The sequence below is a fragment of the Zootoca vivipara genome, chromosome 1, assembly GCF_963506605.1.
Source record: "Zootoca vivipara chromosome 1, rZooViv1.1, whole genome shotgun sequence".
Taxonomy (NCBI): domain Eukaryota; kingdom Metazoa; phylum Chordata; class Lepidosauria; order Squamata; family Lacertidae; genus Zootoca; species Zootoca vivipara.
Window position 1 is genome coordinate 50,174,868 of NC_083276.1, and position 25,251 is coordinate 50,200,118.

Below are 25,251 nucleotides of genomic sequence, written 5' to 3' on the forward strand. Positions count from 1 at the left end.
TGATTGGTTCAAAATTGGGAAAGGAGTACGACAAGGTTGTATATTGTCTCCCTGCTTATTTAACTTATATGCAGAATTCATCGTGCGAAAGGCTGGACTAGATGAATCCCAAGCTGGAATTAAGATTGCCGGAAGAAATATCAACAACCTCAGATATGCAGATGACACAACCTTGATGGCAGAAAGCGAGGAGGAATTAAAGAACCTTTTAATGAGGGTGAAAGAGGAGAGCGCAAAATATGGTCTGAAGCTCAACATCAAAAAAACCAAGATCATGGCCACTGGTCCCATCACCTCCTGGCAAATAGAAGGGGAAGAAATGGAGGCAGTGAGAGATTTTACTTTCTTGGGCTCCTTGATCACTGCAGATGGTGACAGCAGTCACGAAATTAAAAGACGCCTGCTTCTTGGGAGAAAAGCAATGACAAACCTAGACAGCATCTTAAAAAGCAGAGACATCACCTTGCCGACAAAGGTCTGTATAGTTAAAGCTATGGTTTTCCCAGTAGTGATGTATGGAAGTGAGAGCTGGACCATAAAGAAGGCTGATCGCCGAAGAATTGATGCTTTTGAATTATGGTGCTGGAGGAGACTCTTGAGAGTCCCATGGACTGCAAGAAGATCAAACCTATCCATTCTTAAGGAAATCAGCCCTGAGTGCTCCCTGGAAGGACAGATCGTGAAGCTGAGGCTCCAATACTTTGCCCACCTCATGAGAAGAGAAGACTCCCTGGAAAAGACCCTGATGTTGGAAAAGATTGAGGGCACTAGGAGAAGGGGACGACAGAGGACAAGATGGTTGGACAGTGTTCTCGAAGCTATGAACATGAGTTTGACCAAACTGCGGGAGGCAGTGCAAGACAGGAGTGCCTGGCGTGCTATGGTCCATGGGGTCACGAAGAGTCGGACACGACTAAACGACTAAACAACAAATTTCCTTACCTAGTTTTCCTTTCCTGGGTTGTTCCTACCTGTTTTTAGCATGCTCATTCAGCTTATCCAAACCTCTTATCAGAAGGAAGTAGGATTCCGCCAGTGGGTATTTGTATGTATCATGGGCAATTAAGTGAGCAACACCAGTCCTATTATTAATAGGTGGATTCAAATTGATTATAAGTGGATCAAATTGGCTACATTCAAACATATTTCACATAAGCATATAGAGGGCTTATATTGAATTAAAGATTTTTGTACCAATCGTCACTGTATCTGCAATGTGAACTGATGGTGGTCTACTGTTATCATTAGTATCATTTGTTTATGATGATGGTTTGTTTTTTCCTCTTCTCTTTCTTCAATTTTATTTTAACTTTTACTCATTCCTCTACCCCCCCCCCCAATCCTTGTTAAATTTAAAAATAAGAAATCAGTTTTTAGAAAGTGGATCAAATTCATTGCCCGGAGTCAAACTTTCTTCCTGAAAGTAAAGGTATGGGCCATATAATTTAGGTAGCCTGATCAGCTGTCTTCAAGGGCAATGGTTCATTTGAAAGAGAACACACCCACCTAACAGAACCAACTCTTCTGCTAACAACCCGGTAGGATTTTAAGAGGTTTAGGTACACGTTTCTCGATCCAACATGCATGGACCTTGCACACTCACCATTGGCATTGTCTTCTGTCTTGACAGGCATGAGGGGGCTCTGGGGAGCAGAGTCTCCGCTCAGGGAGTAGCTGTGCTCTGCTTGGATGCCAGGAGTAGGAGGGTCCAGATCCATGTCCAGCAAAGGGTTCTTTTCAACCAGCATGGGGTCATCAAAGAAGCTGTTGAAGAGTTCGTTGGAAAAGTCCTCCATGTTCTCGGAGAAGTGGTCGAAGTTCTCAGAGAAATGCTGAGAAAAGGGCAAAAAGAAGAGCATTAGCATCACCTCCGTGAGAGACTAGAGGGCCTTCTACTGAAACGTATCCCAATCCAGATGTATCAGGAGCCAAATTATCTGGAACAGAAGCAGCTATAGTCATCCTTTTATTCTTACCGTTTTCATAGCTACAGAAAGCTGTTGTTTTCTTAAAGAACGAACCAGACAATATCCACAAAGATATATCTCCCTGTCTGCCGTTTCTACCTTAATTTAACCAATCCTATTTAATGGACCCATTTCTCCTCAGCACTCATAACAAACCATCTATACATCTTTTTTAACAACAAGCTTCATGTTATCAACTACATGTTATCGCGGCACTCCTTGGTGTGTGGAGTCCCGCAAGGCGCAATCCTTTCCCCGATGCTTTTTAATATCTTTATGCGCCCCCTTGCCCAGATTGTCTGGAGTTTTGGGCTGGGTTGTCATCAATATGCTGATGACACCCAGAATTATCTGTTAATGGACGGCTGCCCTGCCTCGGCCCCGAACACACTGACCAAGTGCTTGGAAGCTGTGGCTGGATGGCTACGTGGGAGCCGGTTGAAGCTAAATCCTTCAAAGACTCCAATGTTTCTTGCAGCAAACACAGATACACATATCTCTTTAAAGACACTTACATGTCCATCTGGAAACCCTGATTGGGAAAGGGTTCCAACATGTGTGTACATGGATGTTAAAAGACGTGCATGTATATGTGTATATAATGCCCACATGTTACCGGTATTTGCTTGCTGCAAGAAACACTGCTTAACACCATTTTGTCCTTCAACACTCTTAGGCTGCATACGCACCATACATTTGAAGCACATTTCTCCACCAGCACCACCACCCAAAACAATCCTGGGAACTGTAGTTTAACACCCCCCCCCCCACAACTGCAAATCCCAGCACCCAAAAACTACAGTTCCCAAGATTCTCTGGGCAGGGAAATGTGCTTTACATGTATGGCATGTATGCAGCCAGTGGAACCCTTCTTATGAAAAGCTGTTCTACCTTTGTTAATGGTTTTATGAAGTCCCACCAGATCATACGTTTTAGCCCTTAACAGATTTCTAACCTGTTTCTACCACAGCTTTCACAGTGACCTCTTGAGTCTCCCTTGCTAGCCCCACCAGCTCCTCAGGGAACAGAAATTCAGGACTGCAGCTAACTCATATTACCCTGTGCAGATTCTGCCCTGCAGTCTTCCTACCTGGCTAGGACCAGTTGGGATTCCTTTCTATCTTCTCCATGCTGTAACCACCGCACAGCTCATATGCTTTTCATGGTGACAAACATTTGAGAGGCTTGCTATGGTGCAGTTTTGCCACAGGTGTCCAAAATCTATCCATCTGTCTAACTAAAGGTGAAAAACTACCCAGAAGCCCCATGCAAAATTAAAGAGAAGCATCTCCAAATCCTGTACTCTGCAGATACTGTCCCTGAGATAACAAGCCCTCCCGTATGTTCCTCAAACAGCATTACACACACCATGTCCCTCTAGAGTTTACAAGGCCAGATGTTTCTGTCTATCTTTATAAGAAGGAACTTAAGCTAAACAAAAGGAAAGGGCTGTGAAATTTTAATATCCTTTAGGATTCTGGCCATCTTTTGAGAGTCCTAGGAAAATACAATAAAGTCACATGATGCCTGTGAATATCTGGCTTGCTCAGAAAGATTAACTATGACTTAGTAACATTAACATGACCTGGTAACATTAATATGAGTACAACACTACCATCCAATAAATCCAGATTTTATATTTTTTAAAAAATACCCCAGATCGTTCCACATGGCACACTATTGTTTGCTGGCAGGGGACAAAAGGATTCATCAAACAGTAATCAAGAAGTTACCCTCTTAAGAACCTAGAAAAGGGGAAAGGATCACAGGGATGCTTCACACGTTACATTTCCCCTACACAAAAAAAGTATCCATATCCATGTGGGTTCATGTCATACTGCAGAAAGGTTACTTCCCCCCCCTGCTAATGCTGCTGTTGCATACAAATGGATCAAAAACTCACCTGTCCACATTCCTGCTGCTGGGAGAAAAGTACAGTCCCCTTTGTGTTAAGATACTTGCCAGACCCAGCCACTAGGAGGCAGTCTGGGGCAAGGGGCAATTTAACTAGACAAATTGTTACTGTGCCCCGAGATGTGTTTTGTGGAGAGTGTTTTTAGCTGGAAATCTAATTACTCCTTACAATGTATCCACTGTGCTGTTTTTTAAAGACATATGATGTTCACCGCAATATGATGTTCACCACAATATATTGAGCCTGTCGTTTCTTGACAAATACTACTATTTGATATATGATGCATGGATTAATTAAATTATTGATCATCTTGATGACATATACAATAGGTGGATTGTAAGCATAATTACACATACCGGTGTGTGGGTGTGTGGGTGTGTGTGTGTGTGTGTGAGAGAGAGAGAGAGAGAGAGAGAGAGAGAGAGAGAGAGAGAGAGAGAGAGAGAGAGAGAGAGAGCACAGTCCTATATTATATAAAATACTTTTCTTTTTGGATTGCAGTTCTGATGCAGAGCATCCATTTATTACTGAAAGATAGCATTTCAAGGAGGGAAGTAAGTACCGTACTTTATATAGTATTCTATACAAAACATCAGAAAGGAAAGATGTACTCTGTAGTGTGTGGTGAATGGTCTTAAAATTCCACCCTGAGGCACACTGCTTGCTATTTATTATCCAGAGGAGGGTAGTCATTGTCTGGGCTCCTCTCCGGTGAGGAAATCCCTTGAGCAGGACCTGCCAGCTCAAAAAAAAAACTGAGGGAGGAGTTGAGCTGGGCACCCCGGATACTACAATGTAAGTTCCTGTTTCAATAGCAAGGTGTGTGTTTGTTTTGCTCTGGCATAATATCATTATGTAAATAGAAGCAAGGCAATGAAAAGGCTGCATAGAGGCTGGTTAAAGGAGCAGATATCAGGTAATATCAGGTAACTTTTAAAGCAATCAGTCCTCAGCCATGTACTGAAAAGAGCAGAGAGTTCTGGGGTGATAGCTGGAAGAGGGCTATAGTCGGGTAGATATTCAGTCATCTTGGCAGGAAAGAAGTTGCCACTGGGAATTCTATGTGCACACAACTCCAACCCAGCCATCGGCATTGGTGACATTTTTTCAAAATGCATACAAAAGGTCTATACATGACAATCACAGCATATGGGGTGGCTGAATCTCAAAAGAAACTACTAGGTGAAAACAATATATTTTAAGATCTTGAAAGCAGGCCTGGATCAAGAAGGGAGTAAGAGGGAGCACATGCGCTGGGCAGCAGGTTAGAGGGGGTGGCAAACAGTTTCCTGCCCTGATCACACCACCGCCTCCTGATGCCACCCCCGAGAAAAGTCTCTCCCCCCCCCTTCATGTGCCCTACTGCTGAGAAAAAGAAGGGAACCTGAACCTATAGGCTTCCTTCTCGCTGTGACAGGAAAGGGGAGGCAAAGGGGAGAAAGTCTTTCTCTCCTTCATTCTCCCCTTGTCCTTGCTGCCAGCAAAATATGGAAGTCAGCATGGGACAGAAGAGGAGAAACTTTTTGCCCTCGTCAGTCCTCCCTGCAGGTTATGGATCAACTCCCGGGGGGTGGGGTGGCTTGCCACACTCGAGCGCTGGCAGTGTCCAATGGAAGAACAAGTTCAGGGGTGGCGATGTGAGCCATTTAGCTTCCCAGTACCAGGAGAGGAGGAGATGGAGCCTTCACCCGGGCCACTGCACAACATGGAGCCTTGTGGGACAGAAGGGATTGACCCAGCTGGCTAAAGTGGAGATAACTGTGCCAGGAGTGCACCAAGGATGCTGCAGAGGTGAGCCGGAGGAGAAGCACCAGGGTTTAAATGATTTCAAGGACCTTCCCGCTCTAGGATTCTTTCCCCCACTGGCATATTATCCTGATCCTTTTGCAAGTGCAAATTCTTCCTCATCAGTGCTTGCCCCTTTTATCTCTGGACAAGTACTCATTTACCAGATTAGCACTAACCATGGTGTGCCTCAGAATGGGTTTTTCAGAGGTAAGTGCTTTCTGCACTTAAGGTAGTTTATGCACTGGGATTAGGGATAATTATGGTCATTACCAAAGATTGTATGAGGCACAGGCACCCTTAAAGAAGAAAGCACTCCCAGATCACTCCAGATTTGGAAAATGCTATTTAATTTCAAGGCAAGGCAACAGATTCAGGGGTGAATCATAGTTCATATATTCAGCGGGGTGAATCAAAGGCTGAAGCGAGTTGAAAGATGGTCAGCAACGCCTCCTGACAAGATCAGAGACTCTTGACTTGCCCTTCTGCTAAGGCCCATGTTTGGTGGCTGGAGTTTGCACTTCCATACAAAAATACTGTGACCTGTCCACAACCCCTTTTTAAAGCCATCCAAGCTGGTGGCCGTCTCCACATCTTGTGCCACTGATTTCCATGAATTAATTATGTGTTGTATGAAGAAGTACTTTTTGTCTGTTCTGAATTTCACTCTATAACATCAAGTTCTAGTATGAGGAGGAGGCAAAAAGCGCCTCTCCCTCTTCACATCATACAAAATGTTAAAATGTCCTCCCCAAACCCCTGGCAGGCAGCAATGGGGATGGATGGAGCAAAAAGCAGCACCATTGCCACATCTGGAATTCTGCCACATGCACCAGACAGTGAGGGAGATGAAAGGGCAAGAAAACCATGAATTTTTGTTGCACTAGCTCCAGCCAGCAGCAGCAGCAGCAGCAGAGACCTGGATTAGGTCTGTTGCAGATAGCTAGACTGGCCTAGGATCCTGTTCAATCCCCAAACCAGGATGCTTGTCTTCCCATCCATGCTCCTGCACAAGTTACGTGACCAGTGCGAGCTCACAGAACACAAAAGGCCTGCCTTTTGCAGGGCTATGCTCTCACAGTGCCAATAAGACAAGTTTTGGGGCACCATGTGAGACTGCAGCCCCTAAAAGAACACTTTCTTCAGGGTGAGATCTCAGTGTAAAATTGCAAGAGAACATGGCGCCCAAAATGGCCACCATGCTCTTGCAGGAATAAAATGGGACATCCCTTTTTTCCCAGCACTTGTGGGGTATGGGATCCAGCAGACTCTTGGCCTGGTGAGCCTTGTCCCACCCTCTCCTCCCCGCCTCCCAAAACCTCAATTTTGAGGGTATGCACCAACTACCTCCCATAGGGAAGCCACCAGTGGTATCTTCTGCCTGTGTGTGGATTAGGTAGTACAGTGCCAGATCATCAATCTAGCAAAGTCCAGCACATGTATCTTCCCAACAGAAACCTCTGCCATCGCAGCATTGCTCTTAGTTGTTGTATTTTCCTAAACTAAAAAGCCCCAAATAATTTAGACTTCCTTTTTAGGGAAGGTGTTCAGCAGTGTTTCCTACTACTATATATTTCAGTTCCTACAAGAAAGTTTCCAGATTAAATATAAATGATACTGGATGGGATATACATATATCTTCTTTCAAAGAAGGAAGTTACATTTGTTTGTGTCGTATCCTAGTGGCTTTGCCACAATTGCTTCTTATGTGAGTGTCAGGAGACTAAACTGAGAAGCTCTCTCTTCCTATATAACCTAAATGCTTCATGAAATAATCACTTTATGTCATCTAGGGTGTGCTGCAGAGAAACATCAATCAAGCACTGACTGGAGTCCAATATAGCATAATGGAGAATGTTGTGGATTATGTAAAGCCTTTAAGAAAGGGGTGGGGAACCTGGTGCTCTCCAGATGTGCTCCCATCATCCCTGACCATTGGCCATGCTTGGTGGGGCCAGTGGAAGCTGGAGTCCAACAACATCTGGAGGGTCACAGATCCCACATCCATGCTTTAAGACTTTTGTCAGTTCTTTTTTGTGCTTAGGAAAACCATGGAATGAATTAATATAACTAGGAAGAGGGCTTAAGGCAGACACTCATGTAGATCTTGGGCTGAAGTTCTGGAGCCTCCTCCAGATCCAGATTCTAGCTTGTTTTTCAAAACCATATAAACACCCTTACAAACTGTTCACTGAGTTATTTAAAAGCGAATGAAGACAGCTTTTGCTGCAAGCGTCAAGTGGCAAGAGTGAACCTCACTGTGGCTTCTGTGAACTTGCCTTCACCGGTTTGAGGCAAGCCAGTTGGGAATGGGACCAACATCATGTTGTAGGGAAAGCTGCTTCACAATGGGGCCTGAAGTTAAAAACGCCAACTCCATATTTAGTGCTCCATTATATTATCTGCTTCTCTCTTTCACCCAGTGTTTGCATTCTCTCTCTCTCTCTCTCTCTCTCTCTCTCTCTCTCTCTCTCTCTCTCTCTCTCTCTCTCCTCTCCTCTCCTCTCCTCTCCTTTCCTTCCCTCACCCCCCATATTTCACAGCCAAAAAATAGCACAAGATGTGTTTCCAAAGAGTTACCAATGAACAGTCAGGGTGGGAGCAGCCAAGGTTCACTGAGACCCATAGTGGGGCTGCGCCGATTCCCTGACACAAGCTAAAGTTTCAGGCCGCTCTTACTGCTCCACTCTTTCCCATGAGCTTGGTGATAGGGGAAGATATACCTCCTGATCTCATATTTGGGCACCATTCTCCAAATGCAGGCAATCTTTTAACTCTGTAGGAAAATCTGCTCCTGCTTAAGCTGTCTCATTCCTGAAGCAAGCATGTGAGGCTGTCAGTCACTGGCTGTGGTACGACACTCTCCCAGTGACAGACGCATGATAGGCCGAGTCTTCCAAACATATTTCCACCACATGTTCCCATCACCACAAGATGAGCTAAGGCTGCCTGAGTGAGCCTTTGTGAATCTCCATTGCAGGGCTGGCCTTACCATGAGGCAGAGTGAGGCAAGCACCTCAAGCACCAGGTGCTGGGAGTAGAAGCAACAGCCGTACCCCACCCCTATGAGCCATTTCCCTCCACTGGATGTCAGAGCTATATGTGCCTGTCATGCATCACCCAAACCACCCTCAAAAGGTACTAACCCACTGCCAGAGTTGAAGTAAAATTCAACCTACAGCCCCAGTCAGCTTCCGTACATGAAGCCATGCAAGGGTGGTGATGGTGCTATCTTGTCCTTTGCCTCAGGGAGCAAAATGTCTTGGGCTGATTCTCCTCCTTTGCCTCCTGAGCATAAAAAATTGTCTCAGAGGTTAAGCCAGGAGTGTTTGCTTTGTGCCTTTCAGATGTGGGTGAACTATAGCAGCACACACCCCATACCTTTAAAGCCCCACCCCCACCCCCGAACTGTAATTTGTTAAGGGCACTGAGAATAGGTGACTTGTGAGGGGTACACTACAGTTCCCCAAATCCTTGGGGTGGAGGAATGTGCTTTAAACATGGTGTGTATGCAGCCTACAACTCCCAGCATCCTTGATTGCAGGCCATGCTGGCTGGGGCTGCTGGGAGTTGGAGTCCAATAACATGAGAAAGGCCCTACGTTGGCCACTCCTAAGTTAAGCTGAACATATACAAATGTGAACTCATCTCTGTTGCTTGGGCTACCCCTTTCCTTTGAGAAACCCAAATTCTTCATTTCGTTTCCTCAGGGTTGTACAGTCTTTTCACCTTAAAAGAAAAAATCCAGGAAAGAGTCTCACCCCCACTGCTTCAGATTCAAATAAGTTCTCCCCATCCTGACCTTTCTACACTAAAACTCACTCCCAAAAGAAGCCAGCAAAAGGCCAATCCTTCTGGACTAAAGCCCAAATCCAGGAGACTAAGGCTGCTTGAAAACCAGAGGTTCTCCTCATGCTGGCCAACTGTGCCAAACCGGGAGGGGATTCTTCTAAGTTTTCTCTTTTACTTTTTATTATTAAATAAATATATTTTTTTCCTTCTCTGCCTGCCAAGATAAATCTCCAATTCCAGCTGTGACATCTGCATTTCCCTTCTCTGCTTTCAATAAGGAATGAGCAACCCCCCTCACCCTACACACCAGCTTCACAGCTGAGGTTTCTTTTACACTCCAAAAAAGAAGAAGCTGCATGCCTCCATCCATTCTTTGCTCCCTTAATAAAAAATTGTGGTGAATGTTAGTGCTCGTGAAACTGCAGCCTGACAGTGTTAACAAGAGACAGGCAGCATGTGGGTCTAGCAACCTGGTTATCACACCTCTGACCTGATCCTCACAATTACTGTAAACCTGTTCCCACAATTCTACCCTTCCTGTCCTCTCTTTGTTCTTAGCCCATGAATATTTCACTTTGGGACGTCCATGCTTTCCACCATCCAATGGCTACTTCACCTGTGGTTTTTAGCATGAACGTATAATCAGATAGACAAAGCTGTCTTTTTGAGAACACATGGGCACTGACTGAAAACAAGTACACATGCCAAGGGACCCAGAGTCAGCCCAATATATGTTGCTGCCTGAGATGGAGGACAAGATGGTGCACCCTCCTCATTTCATGGACAGAGCCTGAGTGGAATGGCAGCTGAACTTGCCTCAACACTAAGGGGAAAGATGGCACCTTCCACTGCATCTGAGACACCAAGTCTAGGGGAGCTGGGTCAGCTCATGCGGCACATACAGCTCTGTATTTCAGCAGAAGGAAACACCTGGAGGTTCAGGAGGAGCAGCCAGAGAGTTGCCACTGTTCTCCCCCAGCATTTCCTGCATCACCTTGTTCTGCCAAATGGTAGAGCAGGCTCCACACAGACCCAGTAATTTGACTCTTACGATGACTTACGGTAATTTTGACTTCATGTGAAACCATGGTTTGTGCTAACCATTGTTTAGGACCCAAACTACTATCTGAGCTTCCAAAGGTACAAAAAGCATGCCATGCTTTTAGAGCTGCTTCTATTTTCTATCCTCTCAGCACTCAGCTTCATAAATTCACCTCCCGCTACATGAAGACCAGCTACCCGAGGTGGTGGCAATAGCTGAAACTACTGAAACCATCAATTTAGACACCCTACTCACCGTTAGACAAACCATGATCTGCAAACTCACTTCAAACTATGATGTTTTTGCTTCCTGGCTAATTACAAACCAACGGATGGCAGTTCAGAGATCATGCCAAAGCATAGTTAAGCTTCTTCAAGCAGACATGAAACTGTGAAACAGCCCTGAAAAAATAAAGTAGGTATTTCCCTTTTACATACGTGAACAAGGTATTTAGTGTTATGATACAAACAATGTCCAACAAGAGCACCAAGTGAGCTTCCTTGAGCTGGTGCCAGATTGGATGCAAACCCACTACGTGTACTTCACACTAAATTCTCATGCTAAGTGCAAATTAAGCAACTGATAAGGAAAACAGACTCCATTCCTGTTTAAAAAGATGCAGTTGGATGTTATGGATCACGAAGTGTAACCTCATACCGGTACACTTTGGTCCTGAATGATATTTTCCAGGCCAATGGATTGCTCACTGCTACACATGTCACTTGCAATCCACAACTGGGGCTGCAAGTTCAAAGAGACTTAACATATGACCTTTTTTCTTATTGGGCAAGTGAAGCATGAATGTTTATTTTGCTAAGAGCATGGTTGTCAGATAGCTGATGAACAGAATGCAACTGATGGTATATACAGCCCAGGGTGGCTGGATCAGCTTTTCCCCCTTCCCTGTCAGTGTCCCCATAAGTCAATTGTGTCCTGTTAACATGGATTGTAAAACAAATGCGCACAAAATTAGAATGTTCTCTATGCAGTTTTTCTCTGCAGTTTTTCTCTGCACCTTCCCCCAAAATATGACACGATTTTGCATGCCCTTCTCTTTGAAATACAATTTTTTGGTAAGCAAAAAATTTGGAATGCAGTTAGCAATCTGCATAGAAGTCTGGGAACTGCTAATTTGGTTGGCACACTTTAAAACACAGGGCAAAATTATCCTCCATTGCTAATATGATTACCCCTTGAAGACTGTCTGGTAGAATTATCTGCAGACTTTCTTTCTACTAAAATGAAATGATGTTATCCAAAGCTGGGTGCCTGAAACCCTTCAGTGGCATGGAAAATACAGAATGTGAAAGAGGTATATATATTCAGCTGTTGCAAAAAATTATATTTTAAAAATGATTTTTTTCCCCTAAGCTTTTTTCTGAAGCCATGAGTTGTGAGGAGAACTTTGCAAGTCACTCTAGGTTCCTTATATTTTATAGGAGGTAAAAATATAACAAACAAGTTAAATGAGTATATACCAGCAGAAATGTCATTTTAAAGATAAAAATCCTTATGACCAGTCCTACTGTTAGGCAGAGTGGGGCACCCACCTCAGGCAGCAGCTGCTGAGAGCAGCTGCCAGGTGTTCGGAGAAGAAAGCTGTATGTGTCATGCAAAGTGCCCTGTATCCCCATAGCCAGCCTGCTCCCTTGAGCTGTGGACACAAACGTTGTTGAGCTTTTTCTTTCTTTCTCAAAGCTAAGAAGTTTTTGAGCTATTTTTAAGAAATTCACAAAAATCTAAACTTCCGACATGGGTTCCCTTATGTCCGGATTTTCACGAACGTTAAAGCTATTTCTGCCTGGACACTGTTTCCAATGGCCAGATCCTGTCAGTGTCCAGGAAATTCTGGACGTATGGCAACTCCGTTTCCGAGCACAATTCAAAGTGTTGGTGCTGACCTTTAAAGCCCTAAACGGCCTCGGTGCCTATATACCAGAAGAAGCGTCTCCGCCCCATTGTTCAGCCCGGACACTGAGATCCAGTGCCAAGGGCCTTCTGGCGGTTCCCTCACTGCGAGAAACAAAGCTACAGGGAACCAGGCAGAGGGCCTTCTCGGCAGTGGCGCCTGCCCTGTGGAACGCCCTCCCATTGGAGGTCAAGGAGATAACAACTACGTGACATTTAGAAAACACCTAAAGGCAGCCCTGTTTAGGGAAGTTTTTAATCTGTGATATTTTAATGTATTTTTGTATTTGTTGGAAGCCGCCCAGAGTGGCGGGGGAAACCCAGCCAGATGGGCAGAAATAAATAAATAAATAAATAATAACTACTCTAGTTTGACGCAAAATTCAGCTGCCAGTCTAATCAACTTCTGTCGGTGGAATGGAGATTTGGGTTGCCATATTTACCTTTGCTTCCGGTTGCAAAATATCTAAAATAACCATATTGCCCTACTGACCCCTGCAATAAATGAAGTCTATTCCCCATTGTAAATTCCACCCATCACTTTTAAACAAACCTTGACAGCACACAATCCTGCACATACTTACCCAGAAGTAAGTTCTTCTCTGCTTAATATGAGTTACTTTCATGTCAGCAGGCATAAGATTGCAGCCCAAAGCACATTTGCCTTTATCAGGGGGCTAACTCTACTGCTCAGCTGTTACTGGTGCCCAGTCAATATCTGTATGCATTTCCAGCACTCCTCTTGCCATTTTAACAGTCATGGCTTCCCCCAAAGGATCTTGTGAAGTTTCATTTATTACGAGTCTTGAATGTAGTTAGAAGACCCAGAACAGAGCTACAATTCCCAGCACCTTTATCACACTAGTTTCCAGGATTCTTTGAGGGATTCCATGACTGTTGAAGTGGTATAAGAGTGTTTGAAATGTATGGTGTGAATAGGACCTATACTCTAAATACAGATCCGGCTGAGGGGAAAATGCTTTAGAATAGTCTAGACTCTTTTTCTTTTATATTGCTTCTGCAGGAAAGTTGTAAAAAAAGAATCCTGCCCAGTTCCTTGAGTTCTGGAATCCTTGAGTTTCTAAAAGGCTCCGGGGTTGACATTCCTGCTTTTCTGCCAGCAGCAAAAATGAAGGGCGGGATAAGGGGGCACTTTTACATAATCAAAACCAACAGAGAAGAAAAATATTCATGAGACAGTAGTGAGGAGTATTTTCTTCCTATGTGTTAACAGTTTACAGATCTAACAGTGGAAGGTGATATGTAAAATATATGTTCTCTTTGGCACTCGTCGCCATCCATTTAAAGACGCCACAATGAAGGCTCGTATTCATTTTAGTGCAAACCTCCTTCCAGCAAAGGATCTTTGCCAAAGCAATGGTTTTACAGTTTCTAACGCTGGGTCCCACAAGGGCCACAACGGGTGTCACAGGCACACACACAAAAAAAACCCTCCTGAAATACAGTTTGACCATTGCAGCAGAATCAGGAGCCAGCATTCTCAGGTACTTGCCAGGGACCCCATCTCAGCAAGGAGTCCCAGTGCCGAACCCTGAAACCTCTCAGCCTTCCTTCCTCTGCTACTTTCTGTCCTTCTCTTTTCACCTGACCTCTCTGAACAAGCCAGCTGTGGTGGGAGAGGGGCAAGCATCAGCCTTGGCTTGTGTTCCCTTCTCCATCTTGATGGCCGTACAAATCAAACTCTGACAAAGGTCAGTGAAGGGTCAGTGATAGTGGAATACTTGGCATGGGGCACTTACCCAAAGGCTCACACATCCTGCAGCCAGCAGCACTCAGATATATCACAACAGGCACACTTCAATCATTCATGCTGGCGCTCTTTGAAAATGTGCTAGATTTCCCAGTCAACTGCCAGCCCAAAGTGGCCTTGTTTACATTGAAGATTAAGTGACAGATTCACAAAGATAAATTGTAACCGTGAACCATCCTTGAATGTTAGTGGTCTTTCTAATATCCAGCTACATAAGAGCCGCGGCACACTGCATAAGAGTATCTAAATTCATTATGGCACAATAGTTTGCATGATGCAAGCTTTATCCTATTGAGCAAAGTCAAATATGTGAACTGTCCTCATGTTAGTCTGGGGGCCAGCTGATAGAGAAAAAGTCACCCTTACTACCAGCAATCCCACCACTGCCAGACGCAGAACTGCCAGCAGAATTTGCTGTGGAGAAAGAGGGAGGGGGGAGGAGATAAATGTGCCAACACATTTTTCACCACATTCTAGATGGGAAAAGAGAATGACTATAAAATAAACTAGATTTAATAGTACTACTGTATTTGTATGGAAAGATCAGTAAACCTCTTCAGACATCATACGTAGGCATGTGCAGAGTGGGGTTTGGGTGATCAAATCATGTAACAACTGTGCAGACAGAGGGGCTTTCTCCACATGATGGGGAAGGTTAAGAAATCAGGAGGAAGTTGCTCACACAGGCTTCCCCTCCCCTTCCCCACATGTGTTTGTGGCACCTCAAAAGGGCTATGTAGAGTAACATAAGCAAAAGACAGTATAACAGTCTAAATATGACCCCTCTGTACTCAATGAAAAGCGCCTCCAAAGGTGATTCACAAGCATGATAGCTTTGGTCTTTGTTAGAACAGAACCAGCTGTGACAAAGCATTCCAGGTTAGGCTGTGCACACCATAAATTTAAAGCATATGGCTTCCCCCCCCCAAAGAATTCTGGGAACTGTAGTTTACCCATCACAGAGCTACAATTCCCAGCACATTTAACAAAACTGCGGTTCCCAGGATTCTTTGGGTAAAGTCGTGCACTTTAATTAACCATACTTAATTTGAAATATGAGTGTAAACTTGAGAATCCACTTTCTATCTGAGTTGGGGGGGGGTGTAACAGGGGCTCCCCATGCCTTGAGTGATATATGAACATTGCACTCAGAACAAAAAGGAAGAGAGAAAATAAAAATTGGGGGAAGGAAAGATCCCTTGCATGCATTTAAAAGAAGTGGGGAACGGTTTGTTCTGGCTGATATATGTCTTGAGGGGAGGGGGCTGCTTTGATTTTATTTGTGTCTAGACAGTATATGGGATGTAGCTGCTGCAAGGATCCAAAGGAAATAATGCACAGTGGAGCGAAAGGAAAACTAGGGGAGAATGCCAGAGGGGTGCGGGGTCAGCCGGAGAAAACAAAACGGAAGAAGTGAACTCCCTGAGAAGGCAGCCAATCGAAACGCCTGCAAAGGGTTAACCTGCTCCCAAAAGAGGCCTTCTGAAGAAACAATAAGAAACCTATCAGCCTATTGGACAGCTCCTAGAGACCTAGGGCCAATGGGAAGAGCCTGCCAACGGAGAAGCCTTTTCGGTGAGCAGATCAAGAGGAGTGCAGGGCTAGAATGGAGCAGTCGCTCCGCGTGCGGTTTGTCAGGGCTGAGGTGGGAGCACCGGCGAGGCTGCTGGGATGAAAGCTCCCCTTGCACAGCCCCGAAATCTCCAGGATGCGCGAGATGCTGCTCCTGGAAGCGGAGCCATAAAGCGAGAGGCGCTGGGGAGCCATTGAGTTGCATCTCCTGCCTGCAGCCTGCAGTGTGTGTGACTGCTGTCACCAGGGCCATTCGTTTCTGCAGATATCGAGGCTGAAGCCTGGTGTACACACACACACACACGTGTCAGTATCAAAGGACCGCCTTTCCAAAGGGAGGACAACCTGCATCCTTTGTGCCATGGAACGCAGGAGTGAGTGAAATCGGTGGGCATCCTGCGGGGTGGGCCCCATGAAGCAGGGATGCAAACCACCCAAGCTAGGAAGACAAAAAGCTTGATTTCATGTGCCTGTGTGCTCTGCTGAGTCTTTGTCACAGAGGCTATGTCTGCACCATCCACTTAAAAGCACATCCCTCCCAGCCCTGCCAAGAAAAATAGTTTGCCCCTCACAGAGATACAATTCCCAGCACACTTAGCAAGCTACAGTTCCCAGAATTCTTAGGGGTGTGTATGTGGTTGGTTGGTTGGTTGGTTGCTCATGCAGTTCCTCCCTGCATTCTCATGGTGTGGCTATGACAGGAGATGGTTGCTAGATAAAAATTCTCCTGACTCCTGTACGCCTCCCTCTCCCACCATGTGGTTCAGATTTCGTTACAGGGAAACAGGAAGGAAGCGAGTTCAGGAGGTCCTTGAGTGTTGGATGGAGGCAGTAGACTAGTAACAATCCGTACACCCTGGATTCAGGGATCTGCTGAAAAGTTGTCATTGGCGAATGTTGTATTTATGCCAAACACACACACACGACTTCTTTTCCTACTGGAGGACCTTGGCCTCCCCAAGGCCCATCAGTCTGCCCCCTTTGAGTCATGCACCATGTGTGGGAGTGGGAACCGAGCCACACAGCTAATGTGGATCTACTAATCAGATAACAAGATGTTGGAAATCTCTCTTGAGCAATTCCAAACTCTCCTTCAGGCCCATGAGATTGTTCTTCTGAAAATGTTGTTGGCTGGCCAGTTCATAATAATTAGCAAGTAGTCTAAGCCTGGCTTTTCCAAGTTACATTCCATTTCTTTTGCTTAAGGATATGTTTGTAAAAATCGCTCTTCTGGTCCAAATCTGACTTGCTCCACCACCAACAACAACAACAAAAGTTTCGTGTGGGGGTGCACAAGTTTCACATTTGCACTGTGAGCATATGAGACTGGAAATGCTTAAGAGTCAGAGGGCTAGGCTGCAATGCATAAATCACGTACTCTTTGGTAATACAATCTCTAAGATTTCAACCAAGGGACGCGGGTGGCGCTGTAGTCTAAACCACAGAGCCTAGGGCTTGCCGATCAGAAGGTCGGCGGTTCGAATCCCCGCGACGGGGTGAGCTCCCGTTGTCCGGTCCCAGCTCCTGCCCACCTAGCAGTTCAAAAGCACGTCAAGTGCAACTACTGTAGATAAATAGGTACCGCTCTGGCGGGAAGGTAAACGGCGTTTCTGTGCGCTGCTCTGGGTCACCAGAAGCGGCTTAGTCATGCTGGCCACATGACCCAGAAGCTGTCTGCGGACAAACGTCAGCTCCCTTGGCCTATAGAGCAAGATGAGCACCGCAACCCCAGAGTCATCCGCAACTGGACCTAATGGTCAGGGGTACCTTTACCTTTACCTTTAAGATTTCAACCAGCAACAATACTATATTATGGTAATTGTTTTATGCATTGGGAGTAATCTGTTAAAAATAAATCACACTGAGGGTGGTCTACCACTGCCTGCACTGCCCCAGAAGCATTTGGTCTGCAGCAGGAGGAGAACAGTGTGTGTGTGTGTGTGTGTGTGTGTGTGTATTTGTGCAAGCATGCATAAATGCCCATGCAACTAAAAGGGAATAGAACTGCTGGTCTAAACAATACCTTTGGACTTCAGATCTGATTCTAGTCATCCAGATTGACTGCATCCTTATAAGATGAAGCTAGCACCAACATAAAACCCCCGCTAATACAGCAGCAGGACTCAGGGCAGGGCACACTTGTACTGGCAGACCAGCCACAGATAAAGAAGTGAAAGAGGGTGGGCAAGCCCAAAAGAAGCTCTTTTCCCATATCTTCTGAAAAGGGCAACACGAGACCCCCCCCCCCCTAGTGTGTGACTACTTAGGAGGGGGAGGTGGCCTCTGTAGGTGCTTGTGGATCAAGGCCTGGCTGCATAGCTGCCAAGTTTTCCCTTTTCTCGCGAGGAAGCCTATTCAGCATAAGGGAAAATCCCTTTAAAAAAGGGATAACTTGGCAGCTATGCCTGGCTGAGAGCCAGAAAAGGTGGAGCCTCAGTCTGAGCTAGGCTGTTGCTGAAGCAGCAATTCTCTTGGGGCTCCCTAGCAAGTACTTGTTTGCAGCTAGCTGTCGGGTTTTGTACCTCTGAGCCTTTCCAGTACTGGGTAAAAATGGTCACATCTGGTGGGAGGGGCGGGGAGTCTATGCAAATAAGTCAGAAGGCACCAAAATGCCATATTGAATCCCATAAACTTTTAAAAGGAATTCTCAATTTCTCAGATCACTAAAAGATTCATCCTGGCTATTTGTTTCTTTCTCTGAAAGAATTACAACAACAACAACAATCTTTATTACGGTCCATAGACCCATCAATTCTTTACCAAGCGATACACAGCTGGGAAAGAATTACAAATCATCATGCCTCAGTATCTGGAAGAGCTTGTTGCTATAGCAAAGTAGTTAATAGAGAGGACTGGCTAAATCTGTTGGAAACACAGCTGGGTTCTGTTAAGTGTGACCAACTAAACTGTAATAAACTAAAGACTGTCAGGGAATTCCCTGTAAATTTACTTCAAGCCCTTCCTTTTTGAAGACATTTCATATTAGATGCAAGTGACAATGTTCCGCTTCTCTCTGACTCCCAGAATAAGAAACCTCAATGCATGCAGTTCTTGTACTTCAATGTGTATCAGAGAATCCATGCTGCAATTGTCACAGAGAAAGCCAACTGAGATTTCTTTCTTGGGGTTGTACCAAATATTTATCATTCTCTGGTTTTTGCTTTGGAATATGTATGTTCTTGGACAGAGAGCAAAGGCTTAAATTTATAGACTCAGTTGATTCATCTGCATCAAAATATCAGATTTGTATACTGCCAAGGCACCCAAGGTGGTTTCAAAATTTAAAACACAGGAACAAATAAATTACATAAAAACATACGAGTGACAGAATCCTCTCAGGCCAACTGGGAGCTGATGGATTGTGTGCTCCACAGCCTGGGGTTCCTCACTTCTGCCTTGCATGCATCATTACCCTTCCTATCATGTCTTACTTGGCCTGCCCCTGTCAGTCATCACACTGTGAGTTTATTGTCTGACTGCTGTGAATGAATCTAGGAGTTAGACCAGATTATTAAGCGGCCAGAATATTAGTGTTCCCTTAATGGTCAATGCCTGTGTTGTTACAGCCACACATTCTGTTAAGAAATTAAAGGTGAATGCCAAGCATGGCTGGCGGATATCTCTTTATAGAAATTAATTGTTAGAGAGATGGTTTCTTGACCATCCCTAAAACAGGAAAGCCATCAGCTAGGAAGATGGCTCTTCGCACCCCTACCTCGCAGAAAAGGGGTGGGGCAAAAGAGACTGTATTAGTTTAGCATGAGGTGGAAAGACAGTGGCTGGTGGCTAAAAGTATACTGTATTGGGGTGCACCTCTGGGATCTGACATGCAGCAGGGCATCTACTGTCTGCTTATAGCAGAGCTTTCCAAACTTTTCAAGTTGGTGACACACTTTTTGGACATGCATCATTTCGCAACACAGTAATTCAGTTTTACTAGCAAACCGGAGGTTGAACTAACTCCTTTCCAGCCCTGGGAGGAAGTGTGGGGAGCGTTCAAACGACACACATACACACTGCAGCCAACACCCTAACGTGTCGTGACACACAGTTTGGAAAGCTCTGGCTTATGTGTGTGATGTGCCTTCACCTATGTTTGACTTCTATTTGTGTAAATAAGCCCATATATTACCAAAACAAAAGAAAACTATGTTCCCCGCAATTGTCCCAAAGGAAGTCAAGTCTACATAAGCTCCTGAACCTGAGAAATAGGGAGCAAATACAGTAGCAGAGTACTCAGCAGCCCATTACATCTGTTAGATAATGCCACTATCTTCTAGGGCTATTATTAAATAATGTGTAATCTGGCTCTGCAGCAACACTCTGAAGCCCAAAATGTTGCCAGAGCTGAGTTCTGCTGTTATCCCTAAACCAGTGCTATTTTTCGTGAAAAAGAGGCCTCGGAACTCACCATGAACACCTCCCTCATTCTCTTAGAATGGCAATGGCCCCCAACCTGAGAGGTGTCAGAACTGAGTTCCAGGGAGTTCCAGCAGGAAAAAAAAGCCCTGCCGTAAACTATCTCAAAATATAAAATACTCATTTGAGGAGCACAGTTTACAAAACTGTAAAGCACTATACTGATCACAGAAGAAAACCTGTAATCCTTTCTTCATATAACCTGAGGTATAGGTTTAACGATAAAAAGGAATTATTTTATGTCTCTGACTGATGGTTGTGACTTGAATCTTTAGGTAGCAGTTGTGGATTAGAAGATTTTGTGAGTAGCTCTCAATGCTAAGGACCAGGCTCATGTTAGATGCAAACAAACTGTATCCTGACAGTTCTTGAAAAACCCACTTTGAGAGGGGTTCACTGAGAACAGATGAATAAGGCTAAGCCTTTCCTTGCTCCATAGCCTCTCAGATTCACTGGGAAAGAGGGCAATTTGGATAAGGGAAGTGGCAGAGAGGAAAGATGTTGTTTTCCACCACTACTTCTCAATAGACCCCTCTCAAAGCAACTTTCCAAGCTTAAAAAAAGAAAAGACATTTATGTCAGGATCTAGTTACACACATTTTGTGCAGATAACATACAGTTTGGCCCTGTTAAAGAAACCCAAAGAAACAGCTCATTTGGGTTTTCCAGCTCTATCTGTGGTAGACAAAGACTAGCCTGTGTCCACACTGGAAAAAGAAACTGATAGGATTCATAATGATGTCAAGATCACACAGACACACAACATAAACCACATCAAAAGATTGTGGCCAGAATAACCAAGTCATGAAAAAGAAGCACAACATTTTAATCCCTACCATTCATGGGGAAGGAATGCTGAAAGACCCCAATAACTTTTTTTAACCTTTATGTGTGGATGGGTTTTTGCTGTTTGCTTTGCTTTCCCCATAAAAGCAAGATGTAAGGAAACTGCCTCCAGATCTTAGCACTCATTTCCCTCAATGGGAATTCACGTCTTCATACAGGTATAGAAATCATACCTGCTAGTATAGCCCTGGCAGGATTTACCGTAATTCTACCACAGCCTTGTAATTTGTCTTGCTCTGCATGTTTCTCGAACTGCAACTGGCCTTTGGACAGGCTTCCAAACATTTGAAGTACTTTTATAGCTAGGAAGAGATTATATGGAAGGAGGCCAAACTTCAAAGAATAGCCAGGCTCTGCTGAGGATGAACTTTTTAAAGTCTGAAGCACAGAACGCAGAATACTCAGAAGGACTTCAGGGCTCATTGTCTGGGACATTTGAATTTGCGAGGGGGTGAGTGTTGCACTACAAGCCAGAGGGGCCAAATAAGAAGTGACATTAATTGTGCAAATGGAATTGACATCCCATTTAAACATAAAGACCCATAACAAAGGAGAACAGAGAAACTGAAGTTGGCATCTGGACAGCAGACAGAGTGAGAAGACCACTCACCTGGTCACCGTCTTCCCCACTATGGTGAGTTGTAGTTCCAAGTAAATTAATTATTTCTAATTCTGCATCTCTACATATAAATCAGGGATGGGGACGCTGTGGCCCTCCATATATCATTTGATTCCATCTTCCATCAGCCCCAGCCAGGATAACCAATGACCAAGGATGATGGGAACTGAAGTCCAACAACATCTGGAGGGCCACAGGTTCCCCAATCCTGATTTGTATGCATAGATGTGGAAGAAGGCCCACTCTCTTGTAACGACCAGGCTCCCCTCAGATGGTGGAGACCTTCCATTGAATATCTTAAATATGCAGATAGGTACATATTGAGACAGATAGTTACTTGTGATAGCAATGCTCACCTTGATAGGTAGCACCATTTCTGTGACCATCTTGGGTGGCTAGGAGGTTAAAATATCTATCTCAGACTTGAACAAGTGCTAGTTGGGGGAGGGGACGGGCTGGGAAACCAATATCAAATACTATTGGAGAAAAAAAGCTAATTTGCTGGCATTGTGCCCAAGGTTTGTGATCAGTTCCAATAATTGTTTTCAATTTGGACCACAAGTGAATAACTAGAGGAATGTAACAGCAGTTTCCTTATTATAAAGCCACAGACTTAAGAGTTTTGTTTTTTGTTTTTTAATGGCAGTGAATATCTGTGCACATGGCTTGCCACAAGTATCTATGGCCAATAATTCAGAATGAGCCACAAAACTTGATATACACAAATACATCTGTACAAAATGTATTTCATTATTTTCTGTTGCTTAAGGTTAAGCAATCCCCTCCCTTTTCACAGTACCAGTTGCCAGTTGCCAGTTGGCAGGCATTAGAAGAAAGACTGACTTGAGAATGATTGAAAATGGGATACAGATACAGTATGGATCTAATTCATCTTGGCATTTCTGATGCCCATAAGAACACAGAGCACCGTTCTATACATGTTCAGAGGCACTTAGCCCCGGTAGATTGCATCCTTAATTATCTATAGTTGTCTATATCAGTATTCCAAGGGGCTAAACTACATCCAATCCTTGTAGTTTGGTTTGAGCAGGAGTCCACAAAAGATTCATTTAGTCCAACATCTTGATTCAAATACAGACCAGCTGGATAGGTAAAGGGCTTTAGCTCGGTAGTAGAAAACCTGCCTTTCTTAATCATCCCTAACATTAAATAGAACGCCATTTTCACAGCTGCTGCACATTTGATTTATGTTCTCATCGCACTATCCCCCCTGGCCACAATATCTCTTTCCTGGATAGTCACAGTTAGTTCACATCTTATGTTCAGCTCAGGAGGGGAGGTTTGTCTCTCAAAATGTATCACTTGCCCTCTTGCCCATTCAGATTTGGAGAAGTCTTTTGAAAGCTCTTGACAGTTTGCTTGGGTTTCACCAACCATGCTGAATTATTTGTAACCCTCCACAAACTAGATTTTGCTCCCTGCTCGCCCTAGACTCCAGATAGTCTATGAATATTTTAAATATATCACTGGCCCAGTACAGACACTTGGTGGGCCCAGCTGCCTACACCTCCCCATTGTGAGAACTGTCAGTTTATTTGTACTCTCTGCTTCCTGCTGTTCAGCAGCTATGTTTGCTCAGGAGTCTTCAGTTCAAATCTATATTACCAAAGCACTCCTATCTGTGCATTTGTTGACACTCTCATATTATACAAAGAAAACAGCTTGGCAGGACTGAGGATTACAACCACTGGGTAATACTGCTGCATTTGGGTTTAACTGACTTTTACTTTTTACCCAGTGTATCTTCCAAAATTAACCCTTGGCTTTGCTAAAATTAAAGCCTGCCACATTTCTATTTTCTCCTGCTCCCTGCCAGCCCAGGAACCTATGGTTTTGTATACAGTGTGGAACAGAACTGGGTTACAATACAGGCTTTGTTTTCACAAATGAATGTGGGCAACAGCCATCTTTCCCTTTTCATCCCAGAATTCCCAAGTCTATAACCTGACATCTCAGCACCTGGGACCTTACTGGGAGGGATTTCACCTGTAATCTCTGATTTAGGGCTTGTCCACCCAGAGAGTTTAATTTGTGTTGGCAGTTGTTTGAGGTCTCATTTAATTTGCATAGTCCACAAATAACATGACCTTCAAACAACACCAATCTCAATGATTTCCGCCCACAAATTTGGGGTAATTCAATAAATTCGGGTAAATCAGGTTCTAATCCACTTCACTCAGGGTTGCAGACTATTTTGGGGAAGTGTTTTGGGATGGATGAATCCATCATTACTTTCTGCTATTCCCCTCTCCATGCCCACTATTTCCTCAATGCTTTCATTTCTTTTCTGGCAGGGTTTGCAACTATTTCCAGCACACTGCTGAACAAAGGTGTTTTCTTTTCTTTTGAGCTTTCAGATTTTCACAAAACCAGAAAACCGCACTAGCAAATTGCCTGACTGTATGCTTTTATGCACCTCCTCCATAAGGAGTTTTTAAAAGAAAACAACAAGGTACACACAAAGCTAACTGCACACATTGCCTATCAGTACTTAATCATCATAATAGAATCAACAGATTAGAAAGGTGCAAACACAAAAGGGAACATCTACTGGTATGAATGGGGAAATTGTTCTTCACATACATAAAGGTGTTTAGGTATGGACTCCTCTAGTCTTACTTGAATGGGGAAAATTATGACTCAACAGCTAAATAATGCTCAAATGTGCACAAGCCCTTAGACTCAATTTTTAGTCAGACCTTATGGCTACAATATTCAGCTCAATTTTTCTACTTTTCGGTTCACCGTTTTGTTTGTTTTCCTTCTTTTGTGTACCATTTTCTTGCCTGATGGTGAGTTCTGGAGAACTCACTTGGAACAAGCGCCAGCTCACCTTCCTCCCCGAGTTTGGTGGCGGCGGCGGCAACAGCACTGGTAGAGGAAATAGGGACATTCTGAGATTGAATCAGAAGCTGGGGTGGCTTTTGTAATTCTAGGACTGTCCTTGGAAAATGGGGACACTTGTGGGTTATGCACACACCTTCCCTAAATCTGCTCTGGAGGGTCGGGAGAACAGCATGCAGGGGGTGGTGACAGGAGATTGTTCCATTTGGCAAGCAGAAATCCTTGCACTGATAGAACGATTGTATTTCCACAATGTTGAATTCTACCCAGCGACTTTATAAAATTTGGTAATTAGGCCTAGATGTATTTCTTCCCCTTTTACCTCTGTTTGAGAGAGGACTTTGTCTTCTCTGAGAAAAATCTGATTTAGGTGGTGAGTATCAGTCCAAAAGATTCTGAACCAAAAACATATGCAAAAAAGGAGGAGGAGGAGTTACTTTTCTACTTTCTCTCCCCTCCCATGAGGATTCTTATATTGCTTTGTCCTCCCTTGCTATTTTCCTGCTTCTGATACAGTACATCCAAATAAATTTTTAGCGTTTTGCCTGGCGTGCTCTGGTCCATGGGGTCATGAAGAGTCGGAAACGACTAAACGACTAAACAACAACAAAGTTGTTACAATCAGCCCCTCAAGTTCTTTTTACCTTATTCTCAACTTACATTTGTTTTTGCCAGAGTAGATGCTTCTTTTTATTTGCTTCACATAGGCAAGACTTCAGCTTTTAAAAGAAATACTTTGTGCTTTTAACA

At 44.2% G+C, this 25,251-nt stretch overlaps 1 protein-coding gene across 2 annotated transcripts in view; it reads right to left on the reverse strand.

Annotated features, from left to right (window-relative positions):
- The window catches only part of CREB3L1 (cAMP responsive element binding protein 3 like 1), an 81,927-nt gene that overhangs the window by 33,769 nt on the left and 22,907 nt on the right, over positions 1-25,251 (reverse strand). For both annotated transcript variants that reach the window (XM_035115505.2, XM_060274576.1), the window contains exon 2: positions 1,604-1,832. In XM_035115505.2, the coding sequence (XP_034971396.1) occupies positions 1,604-1,832 (229 nt within the window). The remainder of the gene's footprint in view (positions 1-1,603; positions 1,833-25,251) is intronic.